The sequence below is a fragment of the Protomyctophum parallelum genome (genome assembly GCF_964188405.1).
Source record: "Protomyctophum parallelum genome assembly, chromosome: 12".
Taxonomy (NCBI): Eukaryota; Metazoa; Chordata; class Actinopteri; order Myctophiformes; family Myctophidae; genus Protomyctophum; species Protomyctophum parallelum.
In genome coordinates this window covers 16,688,708-16,709,854 of record NC_139712.1, presented here as the reverse complement: position 1 = coordinate 16,709,854, position 21,147 = coordinate 16,688,708, and the positions used below count along the sequence as shown (strand labels likewise).

General features: G+C 43.7%; 1 protein-coding gene across 1 annotated transcript in view; it reads right to left on the bottom strand.

The window, feature by feature from the left end:
* The window catches only part of kcnh2b (potassium voltage-gated channel, subfamily H (eag-related), member 2b), a gene marked incomplete at both ends in the record, with an annotated part of 282,521 nt that overhangs the window by 27,213 nt on the left and 234,161 nt on the right, over window positions 1–21,147 (bottom strand). Inside the window, one exon of the mRNA XM_083777655.1 lies at window positions 2,434–2,613. Within this exon, the coding sequence (XP_083633781.1) occupies window positions 2,434–2,613 (180 nt within the window). The remainder of the gene's footprint in view (window positions 1–2,433; window positions 2,614–21,147) is intronic.

Below are 21,147 nucleotides of genomic sequence, written 5' to 3'. Positions count from 1 at the left end.
GAGACCAAGTAAAAGACAAAACGGATCTAAATCGATCGAGACACCAAAAATAACAGAGAGTTCTGACACAATGTAATACCAATAGTTCTGAAGCTTCACACAGGACCAAAGACAGTGAACGTAATTACCAATCTCTGTCTTGCACTTAAAGCAAAATGGGGACGCACTGACATCCATTTTGTTCTTGAGAGCAGGAGTTATATGTATACGATGTAATATTCTGAACTGGGTGGATTTAGTTCGGTTACAAACTGAAATCTGTTTCGCATAGGCCCACATATCTGCCCAGCCCTCATCATGAATAGAGACATCCAGATCTTTTTCCCAGGACTGCTTAGTAATCTGAGAGGACATAGATGAGTAGGAATTCAATACGTCACAGAAAATCTGTTTCTTAGATGATTGCAAAGAGAGGGCTCGTTCTACCCGTGAAGCGGAACACTAATTTGTAAATACCTGAAGAATTCAGATTTTGGCAACCCATGACGCTGCTGCAATTGTGTGAAAGACCTCAAGGTCTGGCCATCAAAAAGGTCTCCAAGTTTGGTAATGCCCTTCTCATGCCAGGTCCTAAAGCCTGCACCTGAGTGTCCCGGCCTAAAGTCAGGGTTGCCTACCACTGGAGTAAGGGGAGATGTCAATTTAACACAGCCTTCAATATTACGCACAGACCTCCAGGCTTTGACTGAACATAGAGTGATGGGGTTAGAACAAAATTTCCTAATAGACTTAAGGTCCTTTATGAATAATAGATTCCAAAGAGGGCATTTGGACTGTGAAGATTCAATATCAAGCCAAATCGAGGAAGGATCTGAGTTAAGCCAATTCGTAAGCACCCTGAGGTGCGCGGCCAGTTGGTAATGCCTTATATTGGGCAGGTCTAATTGAACCACCATCTGCTCTATCCATTTGAAGTTTGGCCAATTTCAGCCGAGTCTTCCTCCCACTCCAAATGAAAGTACTTAACCAGCCTTCTATTACCTTGATAACCTTGTTTGTCAACAATACAGGAATCATTTGCAATGGATAAAGTATTCTGTGGAGAATATTCATTTTGATAAGAGCTTTATTACTCTTTATTGCATTTTTTATGTCTTATAGTTATTGTATTCCCTTTACGAGTATAATAACTCTAAAGCTCTTACCGTGTTTCCAAAGTTCAATATGATAAAGTGTATTACTATTGTAGACAGCAAAGTACTTAACCACTTAATTAATTAAGCCCTATTTTATGCATCATGGACTGGCCCGATAAAGTCAATGGAGGTGACGCAAATCTCTAATACAGTGGTTTTCAACCAGTGGTCCAGGGACCACCAGTGGGCCTTGAGGGGGTTCCAGGTGGTCCCCTGCTAAATGATGGAGAGTTGGTAACCAAATGGACCCTTATACTGTAGATCTGTAACTCTTGAGAGCGTAAAATGAAACCAAATGGACCCGTGACTCAAGAGTTAAATTATTGTAAAAAATCTGCAGTACTTAATTTACAAGAAGTCTACACAGAGAATGTAGAAGATTGTTTTATTTTGATTAACGTTTGCCTGTTGGTATCTCTCCTATGGGTACCGAGTTCAATACAGCATGGAATTGTGGACAAAATCTTATCCACCAACAACAAAATATTATTGGGTCTGAGATGTTGAATGTCATCAAAATGGTGAATAAATAATGGGCCTTAATATGAAAAGGGTTGAAAACCACTGCTCTAATTGTCACGATGCGACTCAGATGTAGGATCCAGAATGCAGAACAGAACAGACTGGTAAAGGCAGGAGAGGTCAAATGCAGAGGGATTCATTCACCCAAAACTCAGGAATACACACAGGACAGGAAACACTACAGAAAACCATAACAACAACTATACTCTAGCAGGGAACTGAGGGTTTAAGTAGGCCGTAGCCTGGGCACCATTTCATTTCGGGTATATGATCCGGTCGGGAGCGGATGATATCCTTACGTCATGTTGTAGTATTGTTCTGTAGTCGACAGGCAGGAACAATCAAACGGAATGTCCTTTTCCCTCAAACCGATTATTGTTATTCTTCCGGTTTGAGGGAAAAGGAAATTGATCCTGCCTGTCGACTACAGAACAATACTACAACATGACGTAACGATATCATCCGCTCCCGACCGGATCATACAGACTTTTGAAACAGAGACCAGGCTTTCCTCCGAGGTGGAAAGACTGCATGGTGAGGTTAAGTAGGCAGGGATAACCAGACACAGGTGGTAATCAACACAGGGATTGGCTGGGAGACTAACAGGACACAGGTGGAGAACACTAGTAATCACAGGTAGGGTGAGACAACAACAGAGGAGACAAGGGTACAAGGACAACAGGAAACACTTCAAAATAAAAGGTACACTAATAACACATCGCCACAGATCATGGCACTAATAGAAGACTCTGGATATGAACCACACGTTGCCCACCTGGTCGCTGAGCAGGAAGGCAGCCGAGTAGGGCGTGAGGATGGCCGTGTATATGACCAGCAGCAGGATGAGCCAGTCCCACACTGCCTTGAAGGGGCTGTAGTGAAGCACCGTCCACTTGTGGATGCGAGGAGCCTGCAGCTTGTACTCTGGAAGGACGTCTGCGCCCAGAGACAACACCTGGACAGACAGAGAGACGAGAAACTTAGATTTCATCTCACAGCGGTTATACCTGTAACATTGATGTGTCATCTTCTGGAGTATTACAGAGATTTCCCTGTGCAAACAGCACAGGCACGCATGCACAGACACACACACACACACACACACACACACACAGAGACAGAAGCTTCTGCGTGCAAAAGCTGTTGGCCTCAATGTCTGGCACAACTATGAAATATGCAATTACATCGATGGAGCCACCGTCCACTGAGCAGTAGGACAAGACCTGTTCTGAAGGCTACAAACCCTCCCAGGCGATATTATTCACACACACACGCTCACATGCACAAGCAGTACATGCACGCACACACACACTGCAGAAACAGTAGCCTTGGTATCCAGGCTTTTATTTTCGTTAAACACATACAAATATGCATTTGTGTATTCCAAGATGCAAGCCCTCAGAAACATGGTTCTGACTCACTGAAGCGCACGCACGCACGCACGCACGCACACACACACACACACACACACACACACACACACACACACACACACACACACACACACACACACACACACACACACACACACACACACACACACACACACACACACACACACACACACACACACACACACACACACACACACACACACACACACACACACACACACACACACACACACACACACACACACACACACACACACACACACACACACACACACACACACACACACACACACACACAGTGGGGTAAGTAGCTTTGCTTCAGTTAAAATATTCCACCATCTGCTGAGCTCTCTGTCCTGGTTCAGAGCAGAGGAAATAATGGTGGTATATATGCAGCCAGGCACAACAACCGGAACATGTGCCTGTCTACTCTACTGCAATCGGAACAGGAGCTACAGGAGCCCATCTGCTCTGTGGACTCAGGCGCAACAATAACCTAACCTAGCAGCAATGACGTAATGAAACAATAAAATGCAACGTAACAATAAATAATGCAACGTAACAATAAATAATGTAATGCAACAATAAATTATGTCATGAATATAACAACAATGGTACGTAACGTAACACCAACAATAATGGTATTTAACAATAACTAGAGCGGTGCCCGTTTGGGAACTGGCCTACTTGGAACGATGCAAGTTGGAAATTAATGCCCCACCCAGTTATGTCATTGCATTTTATGCCCATATATGGAGTTATTTGTCAGGAGTCTATGCAGATGTCAGAAGAACATCATTGTGCTGTCAGAACAGGCCAGTGCATTGTAACTAAAGTAAGATATAAAGTGCAGTATTGCTTTCAAGTAACAGATAACATACGTTATATTATACATTATCAATCATTCATGAAATAAGACATTCTTCCTGTCCAGCCTAACAGAATTGTTTTTCTAGTGGCTTGAAGCTGAAAAACAATACTTGGAGGAGAAGGTTGATGATATCAGCCTGTGGAGCTGTTAAAACCAATCTACACCACTTTGAAATGCACAATCCAGTATCGAGCGCCAGTCTGACTGACAGTCAGCCACCAGGACACTAACGAGGCAAAGCTATAGCCAGTGATCTGTGGACAAGATTAATACCCTGACCTGATACCTGTGATAGCGTAAGCTGTGTGCATGCAGAGATGAGGCTAACAAGGTGTTCTGCCCTCAGGGTGATACTGTCTGTATACCAGTCAAGCACCTGCTCCTACCAAATCTAACCTGATTATAATTTAGGATCCACTGTGCGTGCATGCCGCGTGCATGCGTGCGTATGTGTGTGTAATGTAATTAGTGTCTGTAGGTAACATGATAGTTGCTCAGTGAAGCGGTAGTAAACATTGTGTGTTCATTTGTGCCATCAGGTTTCTGCAACGCTGCTTGATCCGTGCTGCAGAAACAAGGAGTTTGAACACACAGAACGTTTTGTCGTGCGTTTTGCAGATCCAAAATCCGCACAAGAAAAATGCCACGCAAAACATCCTTGCACACTGAGTGCGATGCGAATAGTTGCAATGTTTTTGCAGAACGAAATTGAGTGGAGCAGCAGAAGTAACTAAGTATGATCCCCTGATCTGTGAGCGGTCAAATATCTACTCCTTCCCTCTCTCTCACCGGACACTGCAATCTCCACTATCTCATCTGCATTCGACCAACACTGTCCTCTCTCATCCAGGCCAGCTCGCTCATGTCCACCTCTCAGGGCAGCCGAAAGGAAGTGGCGTAAGACAAAGATACCCGATGACCTCTCCCACTTTCACTCACTCCTTTCTGCCTTCATCCCTCTCACTAACCACTGCAAAAACCTCTTTCTACCGCACAAAAATCCAATGCTGTACCTCTAATCCAAGGAAGCTCTTCTCCACTTTCCTCCTTAAACCCCCTCCCCCCACTCAACCTTCATCCCTCACTGCTGATGATGATGCTTTTGTAACCTACTTCGAGAAGGTGGTTGATGATATCAGCCTCCACACTCAAGCCTCTGGACTCAGTTTGCCACGTCAGCTCTGAGGTTTATTACTGGTGACAGCTACGGTACTCATCACTGTACCCTGTATGATAATGTGGGCTGGTCTTCTCCGACTGAAAGACGCAATAATCACTGGCACCTCTTCATATATAAATCCCTGGTCATTATATTTCATCCATGTTACATCAGAAACCTAGTCGCATTGTAACTCGCTCCAGTGATTGGCTATGGCCTTCTGGTCCCTTTTGCCAACTCTGAACTTGGAAAGGCTGCTTTCAGCATCGGTGCACCTGATTGGTGCACCTGATTCTTGGAATCTCTTGCAACAAGAACTTAAACTTAAAACCCTGGCATCAATTGGTCATTTTAGGAATATACTCAATAACCATCAATGACCTGCATGGTGCTGTTTTAACTGATTGCTGAATATATAATTGTTTTAATGGATTGTTGTAACTAATTGTTGTTGTATTACTGTTTTTTATTGTTCATATGTAATCTATTATCTCGGCATCATTGTAAATGAGGGGTTCCCTCAATGGTCTCTCAGATAATTTAAATAAAGGTTGAATGAATGAATCAGCAGCTCCTTTTCCCTCCCCTTCCCCATAAAGAAGTGTCTGACTCAACTAAAACTAACCCCAACATACAGTACCATGCATGTCCTCCTTCTCTCCTCTATCCCCAGACGAGGTCCTAAAACTATAGTGACATCCACTAGACCCCGTCCCGTCTACAATCTTCCAGACCATCGCACCTGATCTGCTCCCCTGCATCATCAACACCTCAGGCTGGGTCCCATCTGCCTTCAAGTCAGCCAGAGTAACGCCACTCCTCAAGAAACCAACTCTTGACAGAGTTGTAGGATTAACCTTATTTTGTGAGGTCAGCAGCTTATTTTTCAATATATCAGATCGAAATGACATTGAACAAGAGCCCCTGCCAATATTTCAAGAGCACTTCTATTTATAAACATGTATATCCTGGTAAGAAATGTAACTTTTTAGTGCAATTCAATCTTGAGATTGAGAGTTTCTTGTCTATTATGTCTAATAAGAAAGTAACCACTTCCTTGGCTGTAACTGCAATGTCACCTTCTGCACCCTGAAACCTTGTTTAGACCCAACCACAACGGCCCAGAACTAAAGAACCGATGATCGCGATTACAAAATTAATTTTCCAGGTTAAAGAAAATACGATCATCCGCCCCGCCAGACATCCTGGAGTCACATCGTGGGTCCCGTGGTTCGACAAAATGTGGTAAAAAAAAAACACTGAAAAACACTGGCGGCATCATTTATCAAGTAATACCTGGCAATTAATGTGTTAAGCTGACCAAAGCTGATCTTGTGTAGTCATTTTTCTACCTAGGATTATGTGTGCAATATGTGTTTTTAGATATTTTAGTCATGGCGCCATAGTTCATGACCAAAATCTGTCCCGAAAATGTGGTCTCACTTCCATCCTGGACTACAAGTCACACATCCACGCAGCCTCCCCCCTCTCCACAAGGTGGGGCAGTGTACCAAAGCATTATGGTCATAGGAATTCAGCAATCCAGTCAAACACACACTCAGACTTCATAATCTTTCTGGCCATAGGGTGCAAATTTCAAATTGTGCTACTGTTATCTACTACTAATTGCAGTTTCTTCCAGCGGTGAAATGTTCCCTTAGGTATAGTAAGCACTATTAAAACCCAAAGCCAGAGTTTTGAAAGTGACATGTCTGGGTTGAGGCAGACAATTCCAAACTTAATAGAATGTGCAAACCGTTGGATGAACAGAACCCTTGATCCACATGTGCTCGACCAGACGACCACCTAGGTTAGAGTTAATCACCTGTTGCTCCAGAGAATCCATGTCGTTGCCGATGCCTCTGTAGGGGTGAGGCTGAACCCCCTCCATGGGATTGAAATAAACAGCTTGTGAAAGCCATGATCCTGGCTCTGCAGCATTGACAGGCCACGTTACGCAGAGCCTGGTAGTTGATGGTCACTGAGGGGGCGCTCGTTTTACAGGCGACCGGATTAAGGTTGGTGAGGGGTCCGTTAAAACGACCGGATTAAGGTTGGTGAGGGGTCCGTTAAAACGACCGGATTAAGGTTGGTGAGGAGTCCGTTAAAACGACCGGATTATCGTTGGTGAGGGGTCCGTTAAAACGACCGGATTAAGGTTGGTGAGGGGTCCGTTAAAACGACCGGATTAAGGTGGGTGAGGGGTCCGTTAAAACGACCGGATTAAGGTTGGTGAGGGGTCCGTTAAAACAACCGGATTAAGGTTGGTGAGGGGTCCGTTAAAACAACCGGATTAAGGTTGGTGAGAGATGCACTGCTCCGTGCTTGCGGTTATGGCTAGGCTAGGGTTTGAGGTAGGTAGTAGCCGAGGCTGTAAAACAAGTGCCCCATCAGCGCCCATCGAAACCGAGGCTCTGTGTAAAAGGTCGTCCCAGGTCACAACAGAACACGCAAGCCGTCACAGACATGGTCTGCTAAACACTGCTCTACAGCAGTGGTTCCCATTAAACCTTTCAGCCCGTGACCCAAATCTGATATCTGCCCCGGGACCCAAACGAGTGAAAATAGCAGATTCACAAGCTCTGCGGCGCGTTGTGAGCTTGTAAATGGGTATTTCAATACTTAATTAAAGATTTGTTCTAATTGATGGAATTTCTTCGATTTTTTTTTTAGTTCGTCATGAAGTTACTGGAAAAAAAATGAACAGAGGGTATGCGCATGACATCATCAAACCCGGACGTTGTGCAGGAACGCCTACTGAGTGGCAAAAAAAACTACTTTCTGGCCTTGACAGCCCATACATCCAAACAGAAAAGTCAATCTGATTGCATTAAACAACGTTAAACGATGTGAAACTCACTTTGCATGTTGCTTTGCCACTCGATGTGCCATTCACTTCATGCATACCCTCTATTTTGGTTTAATGCTTTTTAGGCAACAAAGCCTTATGCACACCTGTATGCTCTGAGGCGGGTGCGTAGGCCGTGCACTTTGTGCACTTTATGTGCATATTTTTAATACATTGTTTAATGCTTTTTTTAAATGTTTTGAAATACTAATAATGAAAAACAAAATGTAGTAAACCAAAAAGTAAAGGGACCCAGTATAATGTGTGTGTGACCCGCACACGGGTCCCGACCCAGTGAACCAGTAGCTCTACAGTATATTCTCGTTGTCGGGCAGAAACCTTGTAAGCCCAAAGCCACTGCTAGAAGACGCACAACGCGGTGCGGAGCTTGTAGATATTGCTATTTGTGCGACACTCTGGTATGATAAAGTAGGGAATTCATTTGTGAAAAAACATAAAAAGTTGAAATATGGAGATGCAAAGTTCCTGCCTGACGGCAACGATATTGTCCTTCAATGTCAGCGCAGGACGTGCTAACTGAACCCAGTGTACTCTCTGCTGCCCCATCTGGCCGAGTCAGGTTAGGACGTGCTGCATCAGACAGCATTGTTTTAAAACGTATCTCTTTTTTTAGTTTATAATAATACTTTTAGAATTGTACTATGTTAAAAGTGCACAGGGGTTACTTGGGGTCACAGTCAGCGGCCCGGACCACGGGACCACTCAAATGAACTGTGGCATGTTTTGTGGACCAGCTGCCCCCTGCTCATTGGCCAGAGGCTAGCGTGTGTTGGCAGCTCTACAGGAAGCTGTCAGACCCTCTGAGCACTCATGCAACATCTAGGTTACTTATGTGAAGATAGTTATAGGTACCAACTAGTGTTGACAAAAAACTAGGACTGAAAGTGTTCGTCGACTACCTTTTTTCACTGACGAAAACTAAATAAAAACTGAGCTACATCTATGGGACGAAGGCTTGTAGCTGAACCGCGTTGGTCCATTTTTTAATGATCTTTGCTTATATGCCATAAAATAAAGGCTTTTTCACTTGACTGCAACAGAGTGCCTTGGAAGTTTTCATGTTTGAACCCTCGCCAGCGAGCACCTGTTTTCAGTTCACAACTACAAAGGACCACGGCAGCACTTCTCTCCTCTATTCAAAAACTGAGCTATGCTGACTATGACTAAATATATTGACACTCTCGTCAAAAAAGTTGACTAAAATGTTAGGGAGAATATGGAGAACACTCTCAAGGCCTGCCAAAATAATTTGTTGTCAACAAAATCAACCGTATATTTAATGGACTAAAACTAGACTAAAGCTGAAACATTAATAAAATATAACTAAAACTAAATAAAGATTTGCTGTCAAATTCAAGTACAAATCAAGTACAGGATGCACGGCAAGCATGCATCTGGTGCTGTACATCCTAAATACAGAAACAACACACACACACACACACACACACACACACACACACACACACACACACACACACACACACACACACACACACACACACACACACACACACACACACACACACACACACACACACACACACAGCTAATATAAGCTCAGCCACCCCTCTCGGCTGTTTGTAACCTCCACACGTATCTCCAGGGTTATATTTTTAGCAGTCTGTGTATAAAAAAAAAAGGCAACTACTTCATGAAAAAAGGGGGGGGAAGCAAGGCGGGGAGGGATGTGGGGGGGTAGTAGCTGCGAAAAGTGCAGATGTCAAGACACATTTAAAATGAAGGCAGATATGGCAAAGTTGTATTTAAGGGCAACTACCTCTGGGGGAGTGGGGAAATCACATAATGGGTCCATCTAAATCAGGAAGCAAAAGAACAAACCTACTGTAAACGTTTTGAGCCAAGGCTCTTCATCGGGTCAAACTCGCGATTTGTGTCCATCTAAAATCAATGAAATCTCTAAAGAAGGTGACCCTAACACTCTTGTAAGACTCACTGCCACGAAATAGTTTCAGATGGGGGGAGCAAATGCAAAGTTCCACTAGAAGTGTGTTTTCTGGATGGAATTCTGGATGCAATTTTAGCTTAATAACTTTCAACCTTGCGTCCCTCGCGGCATGTCGTTATAGGCAAAGATTTGATCAAACATCGTGAGCGGCTGGCTGGTTCTCTCTCTGCGGTCTCCTGTTTGATGCATGGATAGCTCTAGGCAGAAGCTTTTCAAATCAGCTCTTTATAATCATAGACATGCTCTCATGTAAGAAACTGTGGGGTTGTCCTCATGGGAGCTTTTTGGAAAAGGTGTCTGGGTTATTTTTTCAAAAATACATACTATTAAATACTCTATTTTGCGACAATGTCTGTCTGAGGAACCATCAACAGATTTCCTACTGTACGAGCCTACTTCTGTTTGTTTGTTGCCAGATCAAGCAAACTGCTCATTAGCTGAGGCTGCACACCCGATGGCTGTGTGTGTGTGTGTGTGTGTGTGTGTGTGTGTGTGTGTGTGTGTGTGTGTGTGTGTGTGTGTGTGTGTGTCCTATATGCAACTCAGAAGAAGAGTGTATTTGCTTTTACACAATATTATTGTGTTGGCGAAAAGCGTACAAGTAAGTATTCAAGTGTAAATGTGTGTGTGTGTGTGTGTGTGTATATGTGTGTGTATATGTTGTATTTATCTGTCAACTAGAGAATAATGAAATAAGTATAACAAGGATGATTCACATCTAGTCATCTGTGTATTCGAGAGGAAAGTTCCACAGATCCTACGGCTCAAAGACGGTTCAAAAACACATTAAATTGGAGAGTGATAGAGAGGCCTGCTTTGGTCTAGCTGGAAGAAAAACTGTGAACTTATCAGCAGCAGACAGTCATAATAATTAAGATGGTAGTCTTTGTTGTCAATTTAAGCTTCTAGTGCCTAACCCAGAGGCTTGGATGTTTGAATCACACACACACACACACACACACACACACACACACACACACACACGCACATGCACACGCACACGCACACACTTTCTAATCATCAAGGTATTAAACAGACAAGCTACGGTATTAGATTCAAAATACCAGCCAACCCTGCGTGGATCAGTGCGGCTCACAGGGTGAGCGACACCTCCATGTTACATGTTTTTCCACAAATGAATGCCCTTCATCATACAAAAGTGTTTCCACAAAAGTTGTGAAAATAGCAGGTCTGCAAGCTCTCAACACATTGTGATGCGATCGATCTACACTTTCTACAGAGCTTGTAGATCGGCTATTTTTACTATATATTAAAGTTTTATTTATTTTATAATATAACACAAAATGTTTTGGACATTAAAGTTTCCATGTGACAGCGACAATGTGTTCTATTAGTTTTTTGTATTGACCTTGGACTGTACAAGGGACTAAATGTGGAACGCCCTACCAACAGTCATTAAGACATGCAAATCCCTTGACTCCTTCAAAACCGCTCTCAAAGGGCACCTATGGACGGCTGCAATTCGAACCTGGCCCCCGTAAAATCTGAATCCCCCCCCTGTTTTCCCCCTCACTGTATATGTTTCTTTTCCCTTTTTACCTCATTTATGATGAATTCCTGTTCTGTTCTTTGGCTAAATAGAAGTCTATACTTGTACGTCTCCAAATGTTTTGATGAATTGAACGAGGTGGTAAACAAGTGTCATGCTTTATTGGGTCGTCCACTCACAGTTAACAGTTTTTGTATTGAGTTGTGCTTGAAATGTACTGTAATTCTGCAAACTGTTAATAAATATTTCAATCAATCAATCAATAATTCAATCAATCGGTGGAATGTCTTAAAGAAGGCTGAAGTCAGGGGTGGGCGTGAGAGAAAACGGCAGCCTGTTGATAAAATAAAATATTCATCATGCTCAAACTTTATGAAATATTGAGCATGTTTGCAGAAGCTCTCGGCAAGAAGTTAAGACCCACTCTTCTCCTCTGTGGCAAGACCCACTCTCTGTGGCAAGACCCACACTTCCCCTCGCAATTTTTGAGCGGTGCACACCACTCCAATAAATCCGAGTGGATTCCTATGAAATCAGGCGATACCCGCCAGAAGGTTACTTATCACCCGATTGCAATCGACACAGCAGGCTCGCCTGAGCCGACTGGCTTTGATTAGGAAACGCGTAACCCTAACCCATCACCAGTAAACCTAATGAACCGGCCATCTACGTACGTCAGTTTTGCTATGTTTTAGTTTCAGCGGCAGTAATTTAGTTTCCGTGTTTCCTAAAGCGGAGAATACATGCAGTCGGCTCCAGGCAAGCCTGCTGGCTCTATTGTATTCCAGTTATAAGTAACCTACTGGTGATTATCGGTCGATAACATTCGAAGTGGGTGGAAATACCCGCAAGTAGCACCTTTGTTTGCACCTCCAACACAATGACGTGCAGGATGTCCATTCTGTTCTTCTAGTACACGTACTAGTCCATGCAACGACGTCACATCACTGTAGCTAAAATAATGATGCTTGGCAGGGAGAGCAACAGACAACACCCCCCCCCCCCCCCCCCCTCTAGGTACTACAGAACAGACTATACAGAGCGGAATTAACAATGACATCAGACGATGACATTGATCAAATAAGACCAGCATAAAAAGGAGGAGCTGAGAGCTGGGCGTCAGCTGGTAGTGGAGGGCCTCGCCTGGCAGGAAGCGCTGAGCACATGGCCGAGGAAAGGCCTGCCAGAACCATGCTCTACTTACTACTAGGTGTTTGTTTTATAACTGCATTCATTGTTTAGGAGGAAATATGAAATATTAATCGCTGCTCTTCTCTCTTTTATGAGTAAAAAGAGAGACAGATGTAGATGGTTAAAGGGATCAACGACAGGTCTCCTCCAGGTCTGCTCAAGAGGGGCGCAACAATGCAAGCGTAAAAAAAATCTAAACAGTATCCAGGTCTGGTGAGTCGTGGGCGTGTGCACGAAACGAGCACAACAAACACCGCGACTGCTCCGCGCAAAAACGCAGGTCTAATTGGACATGAACTATAGACGTGTTATATATCGCTTCATGTTCGAAAGGCCCTTAAGGCTTCCTGTATCGTTGCGGATGATGTCAGTATGTGCAGTTTGAAAAGGACTCGTCATGCTAAAGACATAGATCGGAGAGAGAGAATGGCTGCATTTATAACAAAAAAAAACATTCAGTGAAATCCTATTGCAATATCGCTAGGCTAACATGGTGGGTTTTAAAGGTCGACGAACAAGCAAAGTTGCCCTTTAAGTCCCTTTGTTTACTGACAGCTAGAGGGAGAGGGTCAGCAGGGGGGGGGGGGGGGGGGAAATGGGGTATAAGGTGAGAAGTGGGGGGGGGGGGGGGGGGTGGGCGGGTGGATAAAAAAGAGAAAGAGACGGAGGGGATGGAGCATGAAAGCACAACATAAGATAAGATAAAATGAAATAAACCTTCATTCAGGTAATGCCATAGAACGTATACGCACAGTGTACATTCTATTCTACAGTGTATCTACTGTATGTACTGTACGACTGTGTTCATTGTGTTTGGCTGCTTTAAAGCATTTTGACCTGAGATCAGATTCTAAAAATGTCTTCTACATCCTGACAGTTTTCTGAAAAAGCTATGTTTCTATGTCAGTCGTTCTTCGATTTTTCAAAAATAGCAGACCTACAAGCTCATAGCGCGCCACTCGGTGGCGCGCTATGAGCTTGTAGATCTGCTATTTTTCAATAGCTAAAGCATAACATAATGCTAACACCAAAAGGGGTTCCCACCAAAAATGGGTTAAAGCATGTGCATCTTAATGTGTGCATCCATGTGTAAGGACTTGGCCATGTAATGTATGCATGCATACGGATGCACTGCATTAGTCTAAAAGCTGCCTGCCACAACACTTGGATTTCTAGCAGCCGACCTTTTTCTCCAGTTTCCATTAAAACATCAAAAAAGCATATACAGTATGTAACCCCAGAAAACAGCCAGACCCAATCTCTCTCTCTCCATCTCTATGTCTCTCGTCTCGTCTCCTCTCCCTCCCACCAACCTCCTCACAGCAGCCTTCTCCTTTAATATCCATCAGTAGAATCTCTCTCCACCTCCCATGTCTCCATGCACTCTAATGTTATCTGTGTTGTCCTTCATCTATATACATAACATACACTGTAGCTCTGCTGTTATCTTTTTACGATTTATTTATTTTTTATTTTTTAAAGATCATTTTTGGGCTTCTCTGCCCCTTACCGACAAGACAGTTTACAGTGGAGAGAGACAGGAGATGGAGAGAGAGAGAGAGAGAGAGAGAGAGAGAGAGAGAGACAGGGAGTGACACATGATCGGGACCCGAATCCGCAACATACTGTACACGCTGCCAGACCGTACCAGAGCCCATACATACAGTATGCGGCATGCAGCCGGATCCGAAAAACAAATCTAGTTTTCCTCCGACTTCTCCCTCTCGGCCTCTCATATTTCTGGCTCTCTCTCCTCTGCATCCTCTAACCCAGGAGGAACTTTAAATATGAATGCAGCAATACGACATTACACAGAGCATACCATGCATGCACACATCTAGTTTTTAATATTTCCTCTCTCTCTCTCTCTCTCTCTCTCTCTCTCTCTCTGAGTCTGAGATACCACTTTCCTCTAAGCTTTCAAACTCAAAGATATGCATAATATCTATCCATCCATATGCCGCTCTGTTACTTGGAAACTTAGAAAAACAAACAAACACAAGACTCACATCTTACATACACTGCAAGCACTTCAGCAGTGATGTGGGACAGAATATCTCGGCGATGTGCAATATTGATGGACTTGGTGCAGAGATTTGCCCACTGTTCATCTGCTCTGTGTGTGTGTGTGTGTGTGTGTGTGTGTGTGTGTGTGTGTCTATTGAAGAGGGCGTCATGTGTGTGGAGGATGCCACCACGCATTACGTCCAATCTATGGGAATCCAGGCCACTTGAATAAAAGATGCTGTAGTGTGGACTCGGGCCAGCCGCAGAGGGAGATACATTAGTGGAGAATAATACATATTTCTTAATGGCTTTTTTACATTGGTACTTACTCTGTCTTACTGACTTATCGTTGAGTTCACACCTGCTAGTTTCCAGTATTTACACGGGTTTTTACAGCGTTTGGAAGCGTTATGTTTGCATGGGAGCCGAACACAGAACATTCGCCTCGAGTTGAAAGCGTTTGTGAATGTCTATACAGTATCAGTTTGGCGTAACGTTAGGATTGGCGTGCATCAGCTGCAGAACCTGACCCCAGGAAAACGAACGCTGTTCACTGCTAATCTGCCCCGACTTATCTTGGCTTGATGTGCTGGCTGGATCATTTGGCACTATTATGGGTTCACATGCTTCAAAGCTTAAGAAAGGCTTGGCTTATGCAGAAAACAGAATTACTGATCTTCTAGTTTGTGTGCGCCAATTTATAGCCTGGCATGCCTGCATTTCTTTGAACGGGATCAGAGTCTGTATTACACTCAACGATAAGTTGTCTTTGACTTCCTTCAATGCTCCACGGACATTCCTCAGAGGTAGTACTGTAAATGGTGGATACTGTAGAAAGTGTAGATGAATAGTCGTTATACTATGGCTGGGTGAACATACTGTCCACACAATGACCGCTTGGCCTAGCAATTATTATCTGTTTAATGTGCCTGCAGCTGTTTTTGTGAATCAGACAGAGGCAATAATCACTGTAGCCATGCATAGTGCATGCATGGCTGCAGCAGACAATCTGGATAACGTGCACTTGTTGAGAGTTGTTGTGGTCAATGTTGTTTTGGTTCACTGGATGTTTATATTGTTTGGTGTTTCTTTAATTATGTTTTTATAATTTTAGTTTTTTATGTCTTGAGCTTGTGCATCTGCTAGACTGCTACTTTTGATGCTTTTGTGTGATCAAGTAGGGCGTTCATTTACAAATAAAGGGGGAAAAAACACACACAAAAGGTTAAAATATGGAGATACGAGGTTTCTGCCCGGACAGCCCGAAAGCCATAAAGTGGACTGGATGTTGAGGGTGCTACAGTATTACACACATACTGTACATGCATTAGCATGGGAGTCCTCCATGGCAGACTTACATCTCTGTCCAACTGCTCGCACACACGCACACACACGGTACACACACACATACCGTTGGCAAGCGCGACAGACCCCGTCCCCATCCGTTGATTGGGGTTTCACTCTTTCGTATTAATGTACCAGGCTCAGGTCGGACTTCAACTTCTCTCCTTTGAAGTTCATTGAACCCCAGTTATGTTAGTCACTCTCGTCTCATCTCTGGAGCCTGAGGAGTTTGGGAGTGAGGTTGGTGGATACGACCCCCAGCATGCGACGTAAAATGATTACTTGTATTATAATACAAGTAGTTTTCACAGTCCAATGGATATTTAATTTGCGGGGATATAACGTTTGAAACATCATACTATACTACTATTCTTATTGGCATTATTATGCTTCTCTGTAATGGACAGACCACGGTTGCTACTCATATTTGTGAGCATTGTTGTTGGCGGTGGCATTTTCTAGAGAGACTACTGCATGTCTCTGGCATTTCGTCTGTGGCAGTGAATACGTTTCATAAAACAACATACATACAGTAACAGGCTGTTCTGTCTGAGGGCAGACCAGACAGTTGGGCTCTGCTCGCATCAGAGAAAGCTCACATTAGAGAGAGATGTCCTTAATTTGGTGTCGGGCTAGAGTTTTGTGCCTTTTTTCAATAGCTATTAGCTAAAGCATAACATAATGCTAACACCAAAAGGGGTTCCCGCCAAAAATGGGTTCATAATCAGTGGGGCACACAACCGATGCGCCCAGTGCGCATACGTCGTCAAAATGTTTTCTGCGCGTAGATCAAAGGCATGCAAGGCGCATTTGCGCACCGACAGCTGAGACAGTTATGTATAGAGAAATCTGAATTCAAAAGGAACAAATGTGATGTTAATGTCCTGTGAGTAGAAGTAGTAGTAGCTCGGCTTTGAAGAGGAAGCTTTCGGTTCCTATGTATTCGTCCTCATTGTTTTGCGGCCCACTGCTTCAGTGACGTGACCTCCACTGTAATTCACAGTTTATTATCCAATCCACTCATAACCACTTCACGCCTGTGTCTATTATAGAATGTGTGTTTGCAGTGTGTGTGTATATATATATGCACACGCAGGGGTTTATGCATGTACGTAGATGTTTGCACAACTGTGCGCGTGTGTGTGTCAGGGAGACAGTTAAATCTGTCAACCTTTTGATCTGTATTCGCTATATGAACATGACATTTTAAAGATGTCATGTTGTGTAACCTACTACGCCATTATTAGCCTCGACTTATCCCAGGAATAGCAACATCTTGGTTGCTCTTTGATCACCATCAGTAGGGGGCATAAATCATAGCATTACAGTACTTCTCTGAATTATTCACACACAGTCACCACTGCTGGGCCGCTCATTGTTGAGAAATAAAAGCCCACTCGAAGCGTAGGGGCTTTTATCACATAAAAGTAAAACCAATAGAGGGTACAAATTGAGTGGCAAAGCGACAGGCAAAGTGAGTTTAACATTGTTTAACGTTGTTTAATGCAATCAGATAGGACTTTTCTGTTTGGATGCATGGGCTGTCAAGGCCAGAAAGTCGTTTTGTGCCACTCAGTAGGCATTCCTGCATAGCTTCCTGGTTTGATGATGATGATGTCACACACATTATATCCTCTATACAATAAAGCTAAAGGAGAAACATTTCTCTAAATGTAGAACTGTAGGCTATCAAAATGGCATTCTCCAATGTTGGCACCATGCCATGTAACTTAAATCCAAGATATGCCTTTATTTAGAATGTTCTGTGTCAATTTAAAAAAATGAATCTCTGTAGCCCATCTTCCTCCAAGAGATAAGGCTCAGTGATTTTGTGAGAGAAATAAGTAGCCAGGTCTATGAAAGCCCAAAAGAAGTGTCTATAGGCCACATGAGCACTTTATTTGAAAATAGCCGTTGTGCGCTTCTGTAGATCTACTATTTTCAAACAAATATTGATTTATTTTTTATAATTATAATAAATACCACCCGTAACTTCCAAAACAAGCCCAAAGTCGCTTCTAATAAGCAGGCAACACTGATATAGGGCTCCCTGGCGGCAGTGACAGTGTCAGGTGCATATTAAGTCTTCTCTGAACGCATCGTAATCCCAAATCGGGCAGCTGGGGAACCGAGCTGGGCTGGGAACCCGCACGCAAATACAGATCGAAGTCACAGTGTGATTGGGTATTTTGTCCAGCTTTGCCAATCAATGTCAACACATCAACTTCAGCTAAGCTGCCAGATAACGAGGCACACGCACGTGCACACACTCGCCTCTCAGAGGAGGCAGAGAGAGCGTCACGCCACCCCTAATCGCTTCAGGTACGCATGTACAAAATGATGATGTGTAGGCGGGTTATACCTCTTCACAATCCTCCCCTCTCCATCCATCCCTCTCATCCCTCATTCCCTCTGCTCTCCTCTCTACCCCCCCCCCATCCCTCACTCTCTCTCCTCTCCAATCCCACTCTCATCCCTCCTCATCCTCCCTCCCTCCCTCTCTCCCCTTCTCCCTCCCTCCCTCCATCCTCCCTCCCTCCCTTTGCTCTCCTCTCCATCCCTCCCATTTTTCTCTCTGTTCCTCCCTATCTCCCCCCTCATCTGTTCTTTCTGAAGTATAGGTTTGTTCGCTTTTTTCACCGTAGGCAGGCAAAAAATATTCCATCTCACTGTACCCTGGGCCTCTGCACCCATCCACATCCATCTCTACATCTACAGTGAGTGCACAGTGTGTGCTTTGCTGTAGGAAAGAACAGAGACCGTTTATAGTACACACCAGACATGATGTAACCAAGCCAAGTCAGATATTCTGTAAAAAAAATACAGAGAGAAAGAAGACAATACATCGTTTTGTTGTTGTCGTTGCCTATAGGGACTGGATGTTGTACCACAAGTTCCACAACCTCAATAATTAAATAAGAAAAACCACTAAATAAATAAAACCACAATGAATTGACGAGCACCATCTAGATCTTACCTATAGGACTACTGAACAGCTAGGACAGCCTTAGTTGTTGACACTCCAATGAACATTAGAGAAGATTTAAAAAAAAATCACACCCGTGTGAACTGAGTGTTGCAACTCCCCCCCACACCTCTCTCTCTCTCTCTCTCTCTCTCTCTCATTAGCAGGCAACAGTGCAGCACTATCCCTCTCTGTTTCTGGCACAACAGCGCCCCTACTGGTACCCATAGTCATATACTGGTGCTCATTAACCAACACATATAGGCACATAGGTAGGTGAACACGGACATTGCTGTTCTTTGGAGTGGTTGCACCACTCAAAAAATAAAGTCCAACCAAGGGTCTGTGGTGGGTGTATTTCATTGGTTCAAAGGGAAAACGTGCCTCCATAGCAGAGCACTATTTCTGGGTTGGCTCAACTCTTGTGTAACTTCTACCTCTGGCATCTAAAACTATAAGAGTCCTCTCAGGTGTCAAGCTATGCCTGTGTTTAAAGGTTGTGTAGGAGGAGAGAGAGAGAGAGAGAGAGAGACAGAGAGACAGAGAGAGGGAGGGAGAGAGAGAGAGAGAGAGAGAGAGAATTAATTTTACCTGTCTGACTGTCAAAACATGATTAACATTTTGACCAATAAGCTACAATTTGATGCCTTTGAAAGATGACAGAAGTATAATTCTAATTAGAGGAACACTCGTCGGAGGGTATAGGATCACTATCAATGATGCCCCAGTTGATTTGAATAATAACGATATGGTTAGAAGCAGTGCTAAATTGCGTGACAAAATACGGTTGGGTTCCGACCGCATTTTTGATAATGAGCCTAACCTCGAGTGTTCCCAGCGTCTCCCTATATGATTGAATAGACATGATTAAAGTAGATTTATTTCATGCCCCGTGTTCCGTTAATTTTTGAGTGCTTGGATCTTTTCTTCTTCATCAAGTCATGGTCCCCCCGTTGATCCTAGTAGCACTAATTTATGATTAACTTAATTTAACTCGATTTGTTATCTCCTTTGAGCACCTGGTTCATCTCTTTCTCTAGCTTATTTTCTCCCCCAAGTAGCGCTCAGCAGACACTCCATAAGTTTGGAGACGTCAGTGTTAGACGCACTCTCTTAGCCCATTCTGACCTGAGATCAGATTCTAAAAATGTCTTCTACATCCTGACAGTTTTCTGAAAAAGCTATGTTTCTATGTCAGTCGTTCTTCGATTTTTCAAAAATAGCAGACCTACATGCTCGTAGCGCGCCACTCGGAGGCGCACTATGAGCTTGTAGATCTGCTATTTTTCAATAGCTAAAATATAACATAATGCTAACACCAAAAGGCGTGATCATGACCAGTTTTCGTTTGTTCCTATTATGTTATAGTATAGTTAGGCTATTGTGCTGCATGTTCCCACCATTTGTAGGTCTCTGTCCACATGTGTCCTGGGGTGTTTTGTTTCTCCCTCCAAAACAGTTTGCTCTACATTTGCCCTCTGTATAATCTGTGGCAGGGACTGACTGGGAACAGAAAGTGGCCTGGGAAGTTTTGTGACTGGATTTTTTGTGACCGCTGCTAGGGGTGACTCACGCTCGCAACTGTTTTAAATGTGCTTATTCATTCTTTTTTTGGCCTAAAAAACGTCAGGTGCCTTTGGACAATGTCACTGTGGGCTGTGCACAACCGGCACACAAACAAATAATAACTAGAAAAAGTGCCCTTCCGGGCACAGGTCTCCACCAGGTTATCCACAGATCCGTGCAGTTAGAGGTAAAAACACTTTTCGGCCAGTTATAGCGCCACCTTGAGGCTGAGTTGAAATTGTTCATGTGGCATTTCGTCCTCGGCCTAGTGGGAATGTGGGTGCACAATTTCACGGAAATCACGCGATGTGTTCATGATTTGCAGCATTTTGTTTGAAACTGAGCACTCCTGTGAACTTTGGAAGCCAATCTTAACCAATCAGGATGGAGTGTGATAAATCTGAAAGACCCGTTTCGTTGAATGGCTCTAGAGAGACTGTGTACCAATTTGCGTGATGTTTGGACAAAATCTGTAGGTGTACTGTGCAAAAACTTGTTTTGCACAAAGCGGCCTCTTGGTGGCGCTATAACAGGCCGTTCTGGAAAGTTTGGGGCAGAGGTTCATCGTTGGCATCCAGGGAGTGTGTGTGCAAAATTTGGCATCGACCGGGTTAACGGTGAAGTTTTTGCACAAAGCGGCCTCTTGG